Source organism: Pristiophorus japonicus, chromosome 6 (genome assembly GCF_044704955.1).
Source record: "Pristiophorus japonicus isolate sPriJap1 chromosome 6, sPriJap1.hap1, whole genome shotgun sequence".
Taxonomy (NCBI): domain Eukaryota; kingdom Metazoa; phylum Chordata; class Chondrichthyes; family Pristiophoridae; genus Pristiophorus; species Pristiophorus japonicus.
In genome coordinates this window covers 156,951,868-156,971,827 of record NC_091982.1, presented here as the reverse complement: position 1 = coordinate 156,971,827, position 19,960 = coordinate 156,951,868, and the positions used below count along the sequence as shown (strand labels likewise).

The following is a 19,960-nucleotide window of genomic DNA, read 5'->3' as shown; positions in this document are numbered from 1 at the left end:
TCTCTCACTGCTCCCCTCTCTCCTACTCCCCTCTCTCCTGCTCCCCTCTCTCTGCTCTCCTCTCTGCTGTTCCCCCTCTCTTGCTCCCCCTCTCTGCTGTTCCCCCCTCTCTCCTGCTCCTCTCTCTCCTGCTCCCCTCTATCCTGCTCCCCACTCTCCTGCTGCCCTCTCTCCTGTTCCCCCCTCTCTGCTCCCCTTCTCCTGTTCCCCCCTCTCTGCTCCCCTTCTCCTGTTCCCCCCTCTCTGCTCCGCTTCTCCTTTGCCCCCTCTCTGCTCCCCTTCTGTTCCCCCCTCTCTCCTGTTCCCCCTCTCTCCTGTTCCCCCTCTCTCCTGTTCCCCCCTCTCTCCTGTTCCCCTCTCCCCTGATCCCCTCTCTCCTGCTCCCCACTCTCCTGCTCCCCTCTCTAGTTCCCCCCTCTCTCCTGCTGCCCCCTCTCCTGCTCCTGTCTCTGTTGTCCAGTTGCAGGTCTCTAAACAGCAGGTCTGTTCTATCTGATGCTGGTGATGGAAACATAAAAACATAGAAACATAGAAATTTACAGCGCAGAGGGAAGCCATTTCGGCCCATCGTGTCCGCGCCGGCCGACAATAAGCCGCACGGCCCTTGGTCAGCAGCCCTAAAGGTTACATATAAACCTATGAGCAATGACGGAAAGGTAAAGAGCACCCAGCCTAACCAGTCCGGCTCACACCACTTATACTGAAAACATCTATACTCCACCCCAACTGGAGCCATGTGATCTCCTGGGAAAGGCAAAAACCAGATTAAAAAACAGGCCAATTTAGGGAGAAAAAAAATCTGGGAAAATTCCTCTCCGACCCATCCAGGCGATCGACACTCGTCCAGGAGATCACCCTGGCCATATTCTATTCCCTGCAGTACTTACCATTATATCTGCGCCATCTTTGTTCGAGGTCCAATCTAAGGCAGCCATAGTTTCACCCATCCTGATGTGATTGAGAAAACCTCAAGTGTAGAAAGTAACTTCTCAGCAAAAGTATTGTGAACAAACTCTTTCCCACACGCAGATAAGAAAGCAGCTGTGAGTGCTGAGCATTTATTTCAGTATTTCCACGAGATTGATTCAGGCTCCTCTATTGCTGCTGTGTCCTCACCTTGCCTTGGTGAGTTTCAGGAAGCCCAGGAAAACCATGGATGCACTGCTAAATTTAAAAGTCAGTTGAAATATCGCTCTCATTGAGCGATGATCCTATGTTAATAGGCAACCTGCCTCTCTTGAGGGAGTTGCGAGCAAACGGCCTAACGTGCTCCAGTTAAACCCGGACGTTGGAAAATTGGAGCCGGCATCCTGGCACACTGACATGTTTGCTGATTTTAAACCCACACCATCACCCAAAGCCACCCGTGCCTTCAGGTTAAAATCCCACCCCTCCTCCCCCCTCCACTGTATCAGTGTGTTGGGCCCGTAATACACTGTGCCACTCCACTGATCATCATCATAGGCAGTCCCTCAGAATCGAGGAAGACTTGTTTCCACTCTATAAATGAGTCCTTAGGTGGCTGTACAGTTCAATACAAGAAACACAGTCCTGTCACAGGTGGGACAGACAGTCGTTGAGGGAAGGGGTGGGGAGTCTGGTTTGCCGCACGCTTTTCTGCTGCCTGCGTTTGATTTCTGCACGCTCTCGGCGATGAGACTCGAGGTACTCCCGGATGCACTCCTCCACTTAGGCCAGGTACTCCTAGGTGTCGCTGGGGATGTTGCACTTTATCAAGGAGACTTTGAGGGTGTTCTTGTAACATTTCCTCTGCCCACTTTTGGCTCATTTGCCGAGAAGAAGTTCCGAGTAGAGCGCTTGCTTTGGGAATCTCATGTCTGGCATGTGAACAATGTGGCCTGCCCAGCGGAGCTGATCAAGTGTGGTCAGTGCTTCAATGCTGGGGATGTTGGCCTGGTCGAGGACGCTAATGTTGGTGCGTCTGTCTTCCCAGGGACAGAATATCACTCCACTGATATTTGCATAGACACTGCCATTTTATATTTACCAAACCTGACATATAACTTGTATTGCCTGAGCTGTGGTGGGAATGAGGGGTTGGGAGGAGTGCACACACAAACCTGTCTGAATATATTTTCTTGTTATTCCCAGCTGCTGAGAAGGGAAACTATGAGCTCCTGTGCTTAGATGGTACCAGAAAGTCCATTGATGATTACAAGGACTGTTACTGGGCAAAAGTGCCAGCTCATGCAGTGGTGGTGAGAAGCGGTGCTGTTGAAGATGAGAAGAATGAGGCGATTTGGAGATTCCTTTCGAGAGCTCAGGTATGCCCGAGGGATGAATGGCACTTTCACCTGTCCGTCAGCAAGTCTTAGCTCAGAACTGGTGCAGGTAACTCTGGAAAGAACGAATGACTCGCACTCATGGCATTGTGTAGCTGGACTTGCAAAAAAATCTTGATAAAGATCATGGGGTTGGACGCATTTTCGGGCGCTAATGGCGGCGGGGTGGTAAATTTTGCGCCCGGAAATGGTTTGCGTCTGCAGCCACAAAATTCAGCAGCTGGGCCCTGAGTGGGGCGGAGCACTAAGGGAGGCGCTGTACACCTCTCTCAGGGTGCTAGGCCGGCTGAGCAAGCGAAAATCCCGAGCTAAAGAGCAGATTCAGAGCGCCCTAAGAGAGGCTACCCTGGAAAAAATAAATCGCAAAATAACCCACAAAAAACATTCCTGATACTTTGCCCACCCATATAAAGATAAATCGCAAAAATAAAACCCCAAAAAATAATCACACTTACCTCAGGTAGTCATTCCTTCCCTTACTGCCGCCGGAACAGTTCGGACTACCTGCTTTCCCAGGTGGTCCCACTAGGGGGTGCTATGGGTCCCGATGCAAACAAATTTCACCATGGTGTCACAATCGGGGGCGTTGCACAGCAGCTCACCGCTCTCGGGCGGTACTGCTCCGCGCCCTCACAAAACCGCCACCCAATGTCCCAGCGCGGCACTGGAAGCTGGCCGCCCGGCCAAAAATCAGTTCCACAGCCATCACCACCCCCTCCAGGGTGCGGACAGAGGTGGCAACGGACCAAAAATCCAGCCCATAGAATTGTAGCAACTTCAGCAGCGCTAGCTGCATAGTGGAGTTATCCATGCTCACCCTATTTCCTTGCACCTTTCCCATATTTTATATATTTTTTTGAATGTTCACACTTAAATGGGATTAACTTGACTTCGGTAGCCACTTGGAAATGCAATTGGAGATACCCTGGGATTGAAGCCGGGTCATCATTCCTACAGTCATAGGCTGTACACTGAGCTACATCTCTCCAGTATTACATTGCTCTGAGCGTATCTACAAACTCTTAAATACAGTCCACATGACTTATCGTCACATAAGAACTAGGAGTAGGAGTGGGCCATTTGGCACCTTGAGCCTGCTCTGCCATTCAATATCATCATGGCTGATCTAATCCTGGCCTCAACTCCACTTCCCTGCCCGCTCCCTATAACCCTTGACTCCTTTCGTTGACTAAAGAGTGTTGGAGGTGCGGACAGACACTAAGTGCAACGTGTAGAAATGTTCCCGAATAAAGTGACTGACTTTCTCTGATCATAAAATCGTGGAAATTACAGCACAGAAACGGTCTATCATGTCCATATCGTTATTCAGGTGCAATCCCATTTCCATTCACTTTTCCTGTCAGTTTTTAATATTCTGCCTTTTCAGATACTTATCCAATTCCCTTTTAAATGATGTTACAGCCTGTGCCTCAGTAGCCCGTTATAGTAAAACAATCCTTGTTCGAATAATAAAAACACAGAATGCTGGAAATCTCAAGCAGCATCTGTGGAGAGAAAAACAGAATTAACATTTTGGGTCGATGACCCTTCATCAGATAACCCTTGTTCTAATAACCCTCTGTGCAAAAACAATTATTTTAACTTGTCCCTTTCTTCCACCAGTGATAATTCTCACTCTATGCTCCCTTGCTGCTAACTCACTAATCGGAGGAAATTATTTTTTTATAACTCACCTTTGAAAATCTGTCCGAAAACCTCCTGGATCTCCTAGGAGCGAGTGCAGAGGAGATTTACCAGAATGTTACCCGAGCTGAGGGACTGAAGTTATGTGGAGAGATTGAAGAAGCTGGGATTATTCTCCTCAGAGCAGAGAAGATTATGGGGAGATTTAATAGAGGTGTTCAAAATGATAGAGTTTTGATAGAGTAAATAAGGTGAAACTTTCCACAGGCAGTAAGGCCGGTAACCTGAAGACACAGATTTAAGGTGAAAGAAGACGAGGAGATGCTTTTTAAGCAGCAAGTTATTATGATCTGGAATGCCCTGCCTGAAAGGCTGGTGGAAGCAGATTCAATAGTAACTTCCAAAAGCGAGAGGAGTGAGACTAAATGGATAGCTCTTTCAAAGAGCATTATGGGTCAAATGGCCTCCTTCGATGTTGTAAGATTCTATGATTCTATGTCCCTTAATATTCTCTGCTGCAATTAAATATTTTCAGGATTCAAGTTCCACTCCAGAACTTGATGCATGATCTAGGCTGACACTTCACTGCAGTACCGAAAGAGTGCTGCACTGTTGGAGGTGCTGTCTTTCAATTGCGACTTTAACCAAGGCCCTGTTGCCTGCTGATTTGGACATAAATAATCCCATGGCACTTTTCAAAGAAGAGCAAGTTCTCCTGATGTTCTGACCAATATTTATCCCTCAAAAAACACCACCTAAAACAGGTTAACTGCTCAATTATCTCATTGCTGCTTTTGCGTACAACCTGGCTGCCATGTCTGCCTACAACACGAATAATCACACCTCAAAAGTAATGTATTGGCTGTAAAATCTTTTAGAACATCTTGGTTTCATTCTTGTCAATCCTCACTCTGTTATTCCTGTGCCTCTAATAAACTTCCTGTAATGGATTGCCTGGAACTGCATACATACTCCAGTTGTGGTTTAACCACTGTCTTTTACAAATTCTCCTTGCTTTTATATTGTCCCTGTACGTAAAACCCAGAATCCCATTTTCCTTTAGTTATAGAATCATACAGCGCAGAAGGAGGCCTTTCAGCCCATCGAGCCTGTGCTGTCTCCCTGAAAGACCCGTGTTATTGTTCCCCTTCCCTGCTCTTTCCCCATAGGCCTGCACATTTTTCCTTTTCAAGTGTATATCCAACTTTCATTTGAAAGTTACTATTGAATCTGCCTCCATCACCCTTTCTGGCAGTGCATTCCAGAGCATAAAAACTCACTGCGTCAAAAACATTTCTCCTCATATCCCACCGGCTCTTTTGCCAATTATCTTAAATCCGTAGCCTCTGGTTACTGATCCTCCTGCCAGTGGGGACAGTTTCTCCCTATCTACACTATCAAAACTCTTCATAATTTATTAATGGTCTTTTCTAACTTTTAGAGATCCGTAGCCCAGAAAGAACACTCCTTCTCAAGGCAGAATTCTGGTGTAGTTGGGGGCAGATGCATTGGAATTTAGAGCAGAACCTGGATTCGTGGACATTCCAACTCATTCAGACTGAGGGGGATGGTGTTGGGTTCTGCCCACCCTACCCTTACATCTTGGGCGCATTCCTCATCTCTGATACACCCAGCAGTAGCCCCATGTCTACAGAGCTCAGGCGTAGGCGATGTTCTGGGTCACACGTGAGCCCCACCATTGAGGAATCTGTGGTGCTGGATGAGAAGAGGATTATTTACCTCCTATTTTCAACCAGGCCTCTAGCTCCCTCTCTTGGGCGTCAGAGAGATGGTCAGCTCCATTGCATCACTGCAGACAGGGGCATGTGCCCCAAAGTGATTCACAGAGGTGAAATGCCAAAAAATAAACAACCAGACATCAAGCAATGGTGGATGAGAGGCTACGGGAGGTGGGAGAAGGGCCGGGGAAGTGGCAAGCGGCAGGGTCAGAGGTAGATTCTGAGGAGTCGTTTGAGGGAGCGGGGAGGCAGACACGTTTAGGGAGAGCATTGTAAGTGCAGGGGAGAGAGGGAAAAGGAGGACAGAGATGGGAGCGTGGGGAGCATTGCTGGAACGTGGAGCTGAAGGAGGTTGTAGAGGCAAGGCAGGGCAGGGCTGTACGGCAACTTGTAGAGAAGGTCGAGGATTTGAAATCAGGTAATACATTTGGGGAGGGGCAACAAGGCAAGGGAATGCACAATAAATGGGAGGATACTGAGCGATGTGGAGGAACGGAGGGACCTTGGAGTATATGTCCACAGATCCTTAAAGGTAGCAGGACAGGTCGATAAGGTAGTTAAAAAGGCATACGGAATGCTTTCTTTTATTAGCCGAGGCATAGAATATAACAGCAGGGAAGTTATATAACAGAACTGGATACAACACTAGTTGGGCCACAGCTAGTGTACTGTGTGCAATTCTGGTCACCACATTACAGGAAGGATGTGATTTCACTAGCGAGGTTGCAGAGGAGATTTACGAGGATGTTGCTAGGACTGAAAAGCTTTAGCTATGAGGAAAGGTTGGATAGGCTGGGGTTGTTTCCTTGGAACATATGAGGTTCAGGGAGATTTAATTGAGGTGTATAACGGGCCTCGATAGAATGGATAGGAAGGACCTATTTCCCTTAGCAGACGGGTCAATAACCAGGGGGCATATATTTAAAGTAGTTGGTAGAAGGACTAGAGGGGAGATGAGGAAACATTTCTTCACCCAGAGGGTGGTGGGCAGCTGGAACTCACTGACAGAAAGGGTGGTAGAAGCAGAAACCATCATCACATTTAAAAGGTACTTGGATGTGCACTTAAAGAGCGTAACCTACAGGGCCACGGACCTAGTGCTGGAAGGTGGGATTAGGCTGGGTAACTCTTTTTCGACCGGCACTGACACAATGGGCCGAATGGCCTCCTTCTGTGCTGTAAATTTCTATGATTTCTAAATCAATGAGCTGTGAGATGGCAGTCCATGAAGGTTAACACTGACAGGGGTGATTTGTGAGTGGGGCGTGTTAAAGGCGCAATATAAATGCACGATGGGGTGAGGGAGGCAGAGTATTGGATGAGTTGCATTTTGCGACAATTCCCGAGGACCAGCTTCAGACATCTGAATGCACTCTTTGCAAAGCAGACACGAGTCGTGATGAAGGGTCCACGCCTGAGGAGCTGAGTCAGTCCGTTCTCCCCACATATGCTGACTGACCCACTGAGTGTCTCCAGCACTTTCTGTTTATTTCGTTCAGATTTCCAGCTTCTGCGGTTTTTATTTTTTGCTCGTGGGTTGGGAATCTTTGATGTCAGACAGGGGAGCGTTTGGCTCTTGGTACTGGGGCTGGTTTGCAGAAGAAACTCAGTACAGCATCAAATACCTCTAAGTGCTGGTGTAAAATTATCACATTGAAAATATGGCAGGGTGAAGTATTCCTGCTAGAGTTTAAAAAACAGTTTAATGGTTGAGTTTTAAGAGGCTTCATGTAAACACCACTGAATCTACAAATATGTTTTCCAGGAATTATTTGGGCCACAGAGTTATGCGAATTTCAAACTCTTCAACTCAATGACATATGAACGGAAGGACCTGATGTTCAAAGACTCAACACAGAACCTGATTCACCTCCCCAGCGGGATAGATTCCCTTCTGTATCTCGGCAGTGAATATGCAAATGCTCTACGGACTCTCAAAAGAAGTAGGATTTTGCTTTGGTGAAGATTAATAGTAAACATCCTGGCCTGGCAATCCGCGGGGTGATCTCCCAATGTTGGTGCCCGGATGTGGCCACAGGCAGCCTCCACTTGACCAGGGGTCAGGGAAGGTATCTCAATGTGGTGGTGGCTGCCCATTCTGGGGATTTTGAATGGGGTGTAGTGTGCTGGGGATTCCCCAGAGTATCGTGTTTAGCGGTCTATCAGCATACGCACTCTGCCCACTGCACGTACAGTGCTGACATCACACACACCCTGTCCACTGCACATACAGTGCTGACATCACACACACCACCCTGCCCACTGCACATACAGTGCTGACATCACACACACACACCCTACCCGGTATATGTAAAGCGCTTACTTCACACACTGACACTGCCTGTGGCATTTACAGTGCTGACATCATACACACACCCTGCCTGCTACACGTACAGTGCTGACATCATACACGGACCCTGCTTGCTGCACGTACAGTGCTGACATCACACACACACCCTACCCGCTATATGTAAAGCGCTTACTTCACACATAGACCCTGCCTGTGGCATGTACAGCGTTGACATCATACACACACCCTGCTCACTACTCATACAGTGCTGACATCGTGATGTGGTGCATGTGTGTATCTCTGGACTCAATTTTTTTGGAAGCAGGAAAAGAGACAAAGGCCATGCAATTTAGCTGTTTCTTCAAGTGTATATGGATCTTCTTTGCATACCGCTATGAAACTCTATTTTTTTGAACTGCAGCCAATGTCAGTCTTCCATTCCCAGTTAAGTCTGGAGCAAGGACATCAGGGTACAGTTACCACACTGATAATGCCTTGAAGTCTCAGGTCACACACCGAAGCATTGTCTCTTAAAAGCAAGTTCACAACTGTTCCCTTGTGCATAATCTCCAACCATTTTTATTACATCACCATCGTAGTATCAGGGAAGTGACAATAAATGATCTAGGAAGATTCTGATGGTGAGCCCCGTAATATAAGAAACAGGAGCAGCAGTAGGCCATTTAGCCCCTCAAGCCTGCTCCACCATTCAATAAGATCATGGCTGATCTGATCATGGACTCAACTCCACTTCCCTGCCTGCTTCCCATAACCCTAAACTCCCTTAATAATGTGTCTGTGAACTGTGTAAATAATTGTGAATTGTCGTTATTTTTTTTTAAGTTCATTTGCTTACTTAATTGGGTTTTAACTGAATTTTTCCTGAACTTGTCCAGGTTTTGGGGGATTTGATTTCAATAAAGAGTAAAAGTGGGCAGGGTGTAAAACCAGCGTTGTACCTGTCCCAACAGGGGTCAGTGGTGAGGGATCCAGTGGGTAGACCCTGGCTGATTTTTCACCTGCCTAGTCCAGTGGTGCTGAGGCCAATATTGTGCCTCAACTGCTGTTCAGACTGAGATCTGCTAACCAAGATGATAACATTTTGGGATAGAGTGTATGAGTAATTTGAGACATGACGTGTGGCATGCTTGGAAGGAACACGTGACTGCGGACCTATGGTTTCCAAAGCTCTCCACCACTGGGGGTTTCTTTGCCTCATGTCTGGGTCTGTTGTAGACTAATTGATAGATTATTGTGACTGGTCAACTAGAATGGTAGAAGGCGAACTAGATGGACCGTGGTCGTTCTCATCTAGCAATTCCTATGTTCCTAATTCCGCATAGGGAGACCTGGGACCTCCTACACTGTTTCACTAGTGTCACAGTAGCCTTTGCTGATGGGGCCATTGGGAGACAATGCAGTTTCCGGTTCCTTTGCTGTGCAGTAGGATGCTGCAGCTCTGAGAATGTCAATTTGTGCAGTATTACCAGATACAGGGACTCACAGATTGATATGCGGCTCCAGTTTGTAAATGATAGTTTTACAGCAGGATAACAATCCAATCAAAATTTTTGTGTTACAGACGACAACAGTGCCTTGAATCCTGGCAAGATACGCTGGTGTACCACTGGAGATCTTGAGCAACAGAAGTGTGAGAGTTGGACGGCAGTAAGTTGCGTCATGGGCCGCAACGCTGAGGACTGCATCAAACGGATCATGGTAAATGACAGCAGTGTTTTACAAAACCTTCTTTAGGGGGCTGACTGAATGTTGTGTTTATCAAGTTAACGTAAACAAGTGGGATATTATTCCATCCTTTAGACCCCGGGGTCGTGCGTAGCTCGGGTTATACACAGAGTAAAACTCCACCTGCACAGTCCCACCGAACACCGAAAGCAAAATACTGCGGATGCTGGAAATCTGAAATAAAAGCAGGAAATGCTGGATGCACTCAGTAGGTCAGGCAGCATCTGTAGAGAAAGGAAAGTAGGGTTAAGGTTTCAGGTCCATGACCCTTTGTCAGGGTTCAGTGGTGAGAAGCTTAACTGGACCAGCCGTATTAATACCATGGCTACAAGAGCAGGACAGAGGCTGGGTCCTCTGCAATGACTGGCACATCTCCCCAACCATCGAAGCCTTGTCACTATCTACAGGGCTCAGGGACGAGTGTGACTGAATATTCACCACTCGCCTGGATGGGTGCAGCCACTCGCTCGAGAAATTCAATGCCATCCAGCAAAAGCAGTTTATTTGGCCAGCCCCCATGTCACCGCACTCACTATCCATCCCCTCCACCATTGGCATACTGTGGCTGCGGTAGGTATGATCGACAGGGATCTACCACAGCAAGTTACCAAGGTTACTTTGACAGCACCTCCCTCACTCACAATTTCTACCACTGAGAAGGAAAGCAATAACGTCATGATAACATCATCACCTCCAAGTCACATGCCATTCTGATTTGGATATATATTACAGTACATGCTTTGTCATAGGGTCAATCTCCTGAAATTAATTATCTAACATCATCATGGGAGCACCATCGCCACAAGGACTGTAGTGGTTCAAGGAGAAGGCCTAGTATCACTTTTTCAGGGCAACTAGGGATGGGCAATAAATGCAGCCTTGGCAGTGTCACCTCCATTCTAAGAATAAGGTAAACATACCCAGTGGGTAAATTTACTTTATAATCACTACATTGTGCATTTCAAAGTACACTGCCCCTACAATCTTTGTTCTTCTAACAATCTATTCCAGTCAACCACCATTAACTGCTTCCTCACTCCCCAAAAGTCCACCCTCCTAAAATTAACAAACTCACATAATAGTCTCCTTATTCATGGTGAGTCTGACACTAAACTCAATTATGTTATGGTCACGGTTTCCAAAAGAGCATAATAAGAACATAAGAATTAGGAGCAGGAGTGGGCCATTTGGACCCTCGAGCCTGCTCTATCATTCAATGAGATCATGGCTGATCTTCTACCTCAACTCCACTTTCCTATGCTATCCCCATATCCCTCGATTCCCTTAATATTCAAAAATTCAACAAGGGTCCCTAACTTTAACTTGTTCAATTATATCTGGTTTGCTACACAAAGATCTTATGGATGCTAACAATACCCCTGAAGACTCTACTTCATGGAATCTCAGCGGCTGATGGCAATTAATAGCTAGGATAAATCAAGAAACCTCTTGCCACTTCTAGAAAGTCATGATCCCTGGCTACATCTAGAGCAGGAGGGAGACCGGTGGAATCTCTCCCGACTGTCTACATTGAATAATTAACTTCAAGTATGGAGAGAAACCTATGGTTTATGGTGTGGAGGAACGGAGAGAGTGAGAGAGAGAGAGACACTAAATAAATCCTGTGGTTGCAGTTTGGAGATGCCGATGCAGCAAGTTTTGATGGAGGAGAGGTCTACATTGGAGGAAAGTGCGGCCTTGTTCCGGTCATGGCAGAGTATTATAACAAAAGTAAGTTTCCATCACAAAGTTCTAACTTGCTATTATCACTGCATGAATTCGGGGCTTAAACAACGTCTAGAATGGATTCTGTGTGGAGGTCACTTGGACCTGAGTACATTTGGCCCAACCCAAGCTCAAGTCCCCATGAGAACCCACTGTATTTGACAAGGAGAAAATTGACCCATGTGTGTGTGGAATTTCAATCTGGCTGTTTGAAGTGGCAAGACTGTAGCCTCTCCTGGTATCACGGAACATTGGGCCTGACCTTAGTCTTCAAACTCTTCAGCTGGAACTTACACCTCCTACAGCACTCCTTGTCCTCAATAAGTGTTCTTTGCATAATGCTTAAGGCTGTAAAGTTTGCGCAGTGACCATTTTTTTACATAGAATTCCTGAATATTCTGCAAAATCTGGGGATCCGCGATGTGTCATAGAAGTGTCCTATAGCCTACTTCTATGAAACAGTTCAGGTGCCCCATATTAATGGAGCTTCAGAAACCCGTACAGTACACAAAGCCATAATCCGTATGAAAATACAAAGGATTTTTCTAAAAATAATATGTTCTAGAAGTGTAATGTTCAGTGACAACTCCTAGGGGAGATTATCCTGGATCAGCACCCAGGCACATTGGATTTCCTGGGTGCAGCGGGTATCGGAAAATCGATGGGTTGGAGATCTTTTTCTGCCTCTTAACCGATGGAGGATGTAAAGTTGTAATCGGTGTTTAAAATTAATTTTCTTCCTTTCTCTCTGCAGCCAATTCTGAACCATGCAATCCCACAGCGGTAAACACCAAGATACGTAAGTGTTAAAATATTTACATCTAAGACAAATCTCATCGACTCTGTGCGGTCTCTAGTGATGAGCTTCACTCCATGAAAAACATTGTCACACGTGTACCTGATAATGAACTTCACTTGCATATGTAACCCCGCTATTCAAGAAAGGAGGGAGAGAGAAAATAGGGAACAGAACTAGGCCATACGGCCCCTCGAGTCTGCTCCGCCATTCTATGAGATCGTGGCTGATCTTCGACCTCAACTCCACTTTCCTGCCTGATCTCCATATCCCTTTATTCCCCTAGAGTCCAAGAATCTATCTATCTCAGCCTTGAATTTACGCAAAGACTCAGCACCCACAGCCCTTTCTGGTCGCCGTGTTATAGGAAGGACGTGATTGCACCAGAGAGGGTGCAGAGGAGATTTACTAAGATGCTGCCTGGAATGGAGAATCTTAGTTATGAGGACAGATTGGATAGGCTGGATTTGTTTCATTGGAACAGAGAAGGTTGAGTGGAGACCTAATTGAGGTGTATAAAATATTGACGGGCCTGGACATAGTGGATAGTAAGGGCCTATTTCCATTGGTGGAGGTGGTATAGTTTTAAGGTGGTTGGTGGAAGGTTTAGAGGGGATTTGAGGGGGGGCTTCCTAACGCAGAGGGTTGTGCGGATCTGGAACTCGCTGCCTGGAAGAGTGGTGGATGCTGAAATCCTCACCACTTTTAAGAGATGATTGGATTAAAGTGCCGTAACCTGCAGGGTTACAGACCTAGAGCTGATAATTGGGATTAGACTGAATAACATCTTGTTGGCCGGTGCAGATATGATGGTAAGTACTGCAGGGAATTGAATATGGCCAGGGCACTAGTTTCGATCGCCTGGATTGGTTGGAGAGGAATTTTATCAGATATTTTTTTCCCCTAAATTGGCCTGGGTTTTTATCTGCTTTCTTCCTCTCCCAGGAGATCACATGGCTCCGGTTGGGGTGGAGTGTCGAATGTTTCAGTATAAGGGGTGTCGCAGTTGTGTGGGGCGAACTGGTTGGGCTGGGTGCTCTTTACCTTTCCGCCATTGTTCATTGTTCATAGGTTTATATGTAACCTTCAGGGCTGCTGACCGAGGGCCGTGCGGCTCTTGGTCGGCCGGTACGGACAAGATGGGCCAAAATGGCCTCCTTCTGTGCTGTAAATTTCTATGTTTCTAAATAGCACCTTTAATAGAGTGAAAGGCGCTTCACAGGAGTATTATGTGATAAAAATTTGACACCGAGCCGCATAAGGAGAAATTAGTACAGATGACCAAAAGCTTGGTCAAAGAGGTATGTTTTAAGGAGCACCTTGAAGCAGGAAAAGTAGGTAGCGAGGTGGAGAGGTTTAGGCAGGGAGTTCCAGAGCTTGGGACCTAGTCAACAGAAGGCACGGCCACCAATGGTTGAGCGATTACAATTAGGGATGCTCCGGAGGGCAGAATTAGAGGAGCGCAGAAATCTCGGGGGGTTGTGGGGCTGGAGGAGATTACAGAGAAAGGGAGGGGCGAGCCATGGAGGGATTTGAAAGTAAGGATGAGAATTTTGAAATCGAGGCATTGCTTAATTGGGAGCCAATGTAGGTCAGTTGCTGGGACAGTTGTGCTGCCTCTCTCTGAAGCTGCAGTATCTGCTGTCCACCACATTCTCCAAAACCCCCACTCCAAGTCACAATCACCAAGGTCAGAGTCGGGGATTATGGGTGGGGGGAGGTGGAGCGGTAATGTGTCCCGATGGCTGGGCAGAAGTAGCACCACAGTTAACATGTACAAATGCAAAATACCGCGGATGCTGGAAATCTGAAATAAAACGGCAAATGCTGGAAATACTCAGCAGGTCAGGCAGCATCCGTGGAGAGAGAGACCGAGTTAATGTTTCAGGTCGATGACCTTTTGTCACAACTGGAAAAAGTTAGAGATATAACAGGATTTAAACAAGTGCAGAGGCAGGGAAAGCGGGGAGGGGAGGAAAAAACAAAAGGGAAGGTCTGTGATAGGGTGGAAGGCAGGAGAGATTAAAATACAAAAGCGATGATGATGCAAGGCAAAAGGAGATGGTAATAGAAACATAGAAACATAAAAAATAGGTGCAGGAGTAGACCATTCGGCCCTTCGAGCCTGCACTGCCATTCAATAAGATCATGGCTGATCATTCCCTCAGTACCCTTTCCTGCTTTCTCTCCATACCCCTTGATCCCTTTGGCCGTAAGGGCCATATCTAACTCCCTTGGGACAAGTAAAGAAACAAAAGATGGCTATAGTTAAGATATAACCTGATTCCACAAAGCAGATCATCGAACCCCCTGAGTGCTGCACTGGAGGGCGAATATAAATGATGTACTGAAATTCTGGAGTACAGCTTGAACTTCCAACCTTCTGATTCAGAGGCCATTTGGCCCGTTGTGTCTGTGCTGGAACAATCCAAAACAACCCATTGCCCTGCTGTCTTCACAAAGCCCTGAATCATTCTCTGCTTCAAATATTCATCCCCTTTTCCATTATGACTGTTAAACATGTTTGTGTTCTTCTCATAGCCTCTTATTATGCTGTGGCCGTTGTAAAGGATCCAACTATGAACTGGGAGAAACTGAGTGGGAAGAAGTCCTGTCACACAGCTATCGGGCGCAGTGCTGGGTGGAACGTTCCCATGGGAACCCTGGTTGCAAACAATAAAATTGGTGCTTGTGACATTTTTAATTGTAAGTGTGATTCCGCATTCCTCCCCGCTTGTGAAATGTTTAATAGTTCGAGTTAATGCTTCTCTGTAGATTTGCTCAAGGGAAAAATTAAAAGTAAACATTCTCTGTGTCTTGCTCTCCTGCTCTCTACACTTTCCTGTCTCTTTACTTTGCCTTTCTTTGTCTCATCTCTTTTCCTTTCTCTGTGCTTCCCATACACTTTCTCCTCTTGTAATCTGCATATTTTAAAAATTATTCACTCTTGGCGGGTCAGAGTGACCTCCCTCCCGGAGGGAGTTGCAGGATTTTGATGAATAATGATGAATGAATGGCAACCCATGCCGAAGGCAGGGTGGTGTGTGACTTGGAGGGGAACTTGGAGGTGATGGTGTTCCCATGTGCCTGCTGCCCTTGTCCTTCAAGGTGGTAGAGGTCGCAGGTTTGGGAGGAGCTGTCAAAGAATATTTCTCCTTGATTTTTTTTCACAATTTACTGTAAGTTTGCCTTATTCGTTGCCTTCTCTCTCCTGTATGTTTCCTATTGTCCGCACCTCATACATGCTCCTTTACTGAGTCTGTGGGGCCGAAATTGCCCACCGCCCAAAACGAGAACTCTTGAAGAGTTCCAATTGCTCCAATGCATGGGGTGGACAATCCAGAGAAATTAAGCACGTTGTGCTTTTGTTGGAATGGGGCGGAAGTGGCCTCAGCATCGGGGCGGATCGGAGTGACCACCACTAGTGGGGTGGAAGTGAGGGCGGATCGGAGTGACCACCACTAGTGGGGTGGAAGTGAGGGCGGATCGGAGTGACCACCACTAGTGGGGTGGAAGTGGGGGCGGGTCAGAATGACCACCACTAGTGGGGTGGAAGTGAGGGCAGATCGGAGTGACCACCACTAGTGGGGTGAAAGTGAGGGCGGGTCAGAATGACCATCACTAGTGGGATGGAAGTGGGGGCGGGTCGGAGTGACCACCACTAGTGGGATGGAAGTGAGGGCGGATCAGAGTGACCACCACTAGTGGGATGGAAGTGGGGGCAGATCGGAGTGACCATCACTAGTGGGGTGGAAGTGAGGGCATATCGGAGTGACCACCACTAGTGGGGTGAAAGTGAGGGCGGGTCAGAATGACCATCACTAGTGGGATGGAAGTGGGGGCGGGTCAGAGTGACCACCACTAGTGGGATGGAAGTGGGGGCGGGTCGGAGTGACCACCACTAGTGGGATGGAAGTGGGGGCGGGTCGGAGTGACCACCACTAGTAAGGTGGAAGTCAGGACAGGTTGGAGTGACCACCATTAGTGGGGTGGAAGTGAGGGCGGGTCAGAATGACCATCACTAGTGGGATGGAAGTGGGGGCGGGTCAGAGTGACCACCACTAGTGGGATGGAAGTGGGGGCGGGTCGGAGTGACCACCACTAGTGGGGTGAAAGTGAGGGCGGGTCAGAATGACCATCACTAGTGGGATGGAAGTGGGGGCAGATCGGAGTGACCATCACTAGTGGGGTGGAAGTGAGGGCAGATCGGAGTGACCACCACTAGTGGGATGGAAGTGGGGGCGGGTCGGAGTGACCACCACTAGTGGGATGGAAGTGGGGGCGGGTCGGAGTGACCACCACTAGTAGGGTGGAAGTCAGGACAGGTTGGAGTGACCACCATTAGTGGGGTGGAAGTGAGGGCAGGTTTGCGTGACCACCACTAGTGGGATGGAAGTGAGGACGGATCGGAGTGACCACCACTCGTGGGGTGGAAGCGGGGCCGGATCGGAGTGACCACCACTAGTGGGGTGGAAGTGAAGGTGGATCGGAGTGACCACCACTCGTGGGGTGGAAGTGAAGGCGGATCGGAGTGACCACCACTAGTGGGATGGAAGTGAGGGCGGATCGGAGTGACCACCACTCGTGGGGTGGAAGTGAAGGCGGATCGGAGTGACCACCACTAGTGGGGTGGAAGTGAGGGCGGATCGGAGTGACCACCACTAGTTGGGTGGAAGTGAGGGCGGATCGGAGTGACCAGCACTAGTGGGGTGGAAGTGAGGGCGGATCGGAGTGACCACCACTAGTTGGGTGGAAGTGAGGGCGGATCGGAGTGACCACCACTAGTGGGGTGGAAGTGAGGCCGGATCGGAGTGACCACCACTAGTGGGGTGGAAGTGAGGGCGGATCGGAGTGACCACCACTAGTGGGGTGGAAGTGAGGCCGGATCGGAGTGACCACCACTAGTGGGGTGGAAGTGAGGGCGGATCGGAGTGACCACCACTAGTGGGGTGGAAGTGAAGGCGGATCGGAGTGACCACCACTAGTGGGGTGGAAGTGAGGGCGGATCGGAGTGACCACCACTAGTGGGGTGGAAGTGAGGCCAGATCGGAGTGACCACCACTAGTGGGGTGGAAGTGAGGGCGGATCGGAGTGACCACCACTAGTGGGGTGGAAGTGAGGCCGGATCGGAGTGACCACCACTAGTGGGGTGGAAGTGAGGGCGGATCGGAGTGACCACCACTAGTGGGGTGGAAGTGAAGGCGGATCGGAGTGACCACCACTAGTGGGGTAGAAGTGAAGGCGGATCGGAGTGACCACCACTAGTGGGGTGGAAGTGAGGGCGGATCGGAGTGACCACCACTAGTGGGGTGGAAGTGAAGGCGGATCGGAGTGACCACCACTAGTGGGATGGAAGTGAGGGCGGATCGAGTGACCACCACTAGTGGGGTGGAAGTGAGGCCGGATCGGAGTGACCACCACTAGTGGGGTGGAAGTGAAGGCGGATCGGAGTGACCACCACTAGTGGGATGGAAGTGAGGGCGGATCGAGTGACCACCACTAGTGGGGTGGAAGTGAGGCCGGATCGGAGTGACCACCACTAGTGGGGTGGAAGTGAGGGCGGATTGGAGTGACCACCACTAGTGGGGTGGAAGCGGGGCCGGATCGGAGTGACCACCACTAGTGGGGTGGAAGTGAGGGCGGATCGGAGTGACCAGCACTAGTTGGGTGGAAGTGAGGCCGGATCGGAGTGACCACCACTAGTGGGGTGGAAGGGAGGGTGGATCGGAGTGACCACCACTAGTGGGGTGGAAGTGAGGCCGGATCGGAGTGACCACCACTAGTGGGGTGGAAGGGAGGGTGGATCGGAGTGACCACCACTAGTGGGGTGGAAGTGAGGCCGGATCGGAGTGACCACCACTAGTGGGGTGGAAGTGAGGCCGGATCGGAGTGACCACCACTAGTGGGGTGGAAGTGAGGGTGGATCGGAGTGACCACCACTAGTGGGGTGGAAGTGAGGCCGGATCGGAGTGACCACCACTAGTGGGGTGGAAGTGAGGCCGGATCGGAGTGACCACCACTAGTGGGGTGGAAGTGAGTGTGGATCGGAGTGACCACCACTAGTGGGGTGGAAGTGAGGCCGGATCGGAGTGACCACCACTAGTGGGGTGGAAGCGGGGCCGGATCGGAGTGACCACCACTAGTGGGGTGGAAGCGGGGCCGGATCGGAGTGACCACCACTAGTGGGGTGGAAGTGAGGGCGGATCGGAGTGGCCACCACTAGTGGGGTGGAAGTGAGGCCGGATCGGAGTGACCACCACTAGTGGGGTGGAAGTGAGGGCGGATCGGAGTGACCACCACTAGTGGGGTGGAAGTGAGGCCGGATCGGAGTGACCACCACTAGTGGGGTGGAAGTGAGGGCGGATCGGAGTGACCACCACTAGTGGGGTGGAAGTGAGGGTAGATCGGAGTGACCACCACTAGTGGGGTGGAAGTGAGGGCGGATTGGAGTGACCACCACTAGTGGGGTGGAAGTGAAGGCGGATCGGAGTGACCACCACTAGTGGGGTGGAAGTGAGGGTGGATCGGAGTGACCACCACTAGTGGGGTGGAAGTGAGGGCGGATCGGAGTGACCACCACTAGTGGGATGGAAGTGAGGGCGGATCGGAGTGACCACCACTAGTGGGGTGGAAGTGAGGGCAGATCGGAGTGACCACCACTAGTGGGATGGAAGTGAGGGCGGATCGGAGTGACCACCACTAGTGGGGTGGAAGTGAGGGCGGATCGGAGTGACCACCACTAGTGGGATGGAAGTGAGGGCGGATCGGAGTGACCACCACTAGTGGGATGGAAGTGAGGGCGGATCGGAGTGACCACCACTAGTGGGGTGGAAATGGGGGCAGATCGGAGTGACCACCACTAGTGGGGTGGAAGTGGGGGCAGATCGGAGTGACCACCACTAGTGGGGTGGAAGTGAGGGCGGATCGGAGTGACCACCACTAGTGGGATGGAAGTGAGGGCGGATCGGAGTGACCACCACTAGTGGGGTGGAAATGGGGGCAGATCGGAGTGACCACCACTAGTGGGATGGAAGTGAGGGCGGATCGGAGTGACCACCACTAGTGGGGTGGAAATGGGGGCAGATCGGAGTGACCACCACTAGTGGGATGGAAGTGGGGGCGGGTCGGAGTGACCACCACTAGTGGGATGGAAGTGGGGGCAGGTCGGAGTGACCACCACTAGTAGGGTGGAAGTCAGGACAGGTTGGAGTGACCACCACTAGTGGGGTGGAGGTGAAGGTGGGTCAGAGTGACAACCACTCGTGGGGTGGAAGTGAGGACGGATCGGAGTGACCACCACTCGTGGGATGGAAGCGGGGCCGGATCGGAGTGACCACCACTAGTGGGGTGGAAGTGAGGACGGATCGGAGTGACCACCACTTGTGGGGTGGAAGCGGGGCCGGATCGGAGTGACCACCACTAGTGGGGTGGAAGTGAAGGCGGATCGGAGTGACCACCACTCGTGGGGTGGAAGTGAGGGCGGATCGGAGTGACCACCACTCGTGGGGTGGAAGTGAGGGCGGATCGGAGTGACCACCACTAGTGGGATGGAAGTGAGGGTGGATCGGAGTGACCACCACTCGTGGGGTGGAAGTGAAGGCGGATCAGAGTGACCACCACTAGTGGGATGGAAGTGAGGGCGGATCGGAGTGACCACCACTAGTGGGGTGGAAGTGAAGGCGGATCGGAGTGACCACCACTAGTGGGGTGGAACCGG

General features: G+C 49.7%; 1 protein-coding gene across 1 annotated transcript in view; it reads left to right on the top strand.

Moving 5' to 3' along the window:
• The window catches only part of LOC139265830 (serotransferrin-2-like), a 64,169-nt gene that overhangs the window by 27,077 nt on the left and 17,132 nt on the right, over positions 1-19,960 (top strand). Inside the window, exons 7-12 of the mRNA XM_070883305.1 lie at positions 2,113-2,285; positions 7,452-7,629; positions 9,559-9,695; positions 11,357-11,453; positions 12,202-12,246; positions 14,785-14,949. Coding sequence (XP_070739406.1) covers positions 2,113-2,285; positions 7,452-7,629; positions 9,559-9,695; positions 11,357-11,453; positions 12,202-12,246; positions 14,785-14,949 — 795 coding nt within the window. The remainder of the gene's footprint in view (positions 1-2,112; positions 2,286-7,451; positions 7,630-9,558; positions 9,696-11,356; positions 11,454-12,201; positions 12,247-14,784; positions 14,950-19,960) is intronic.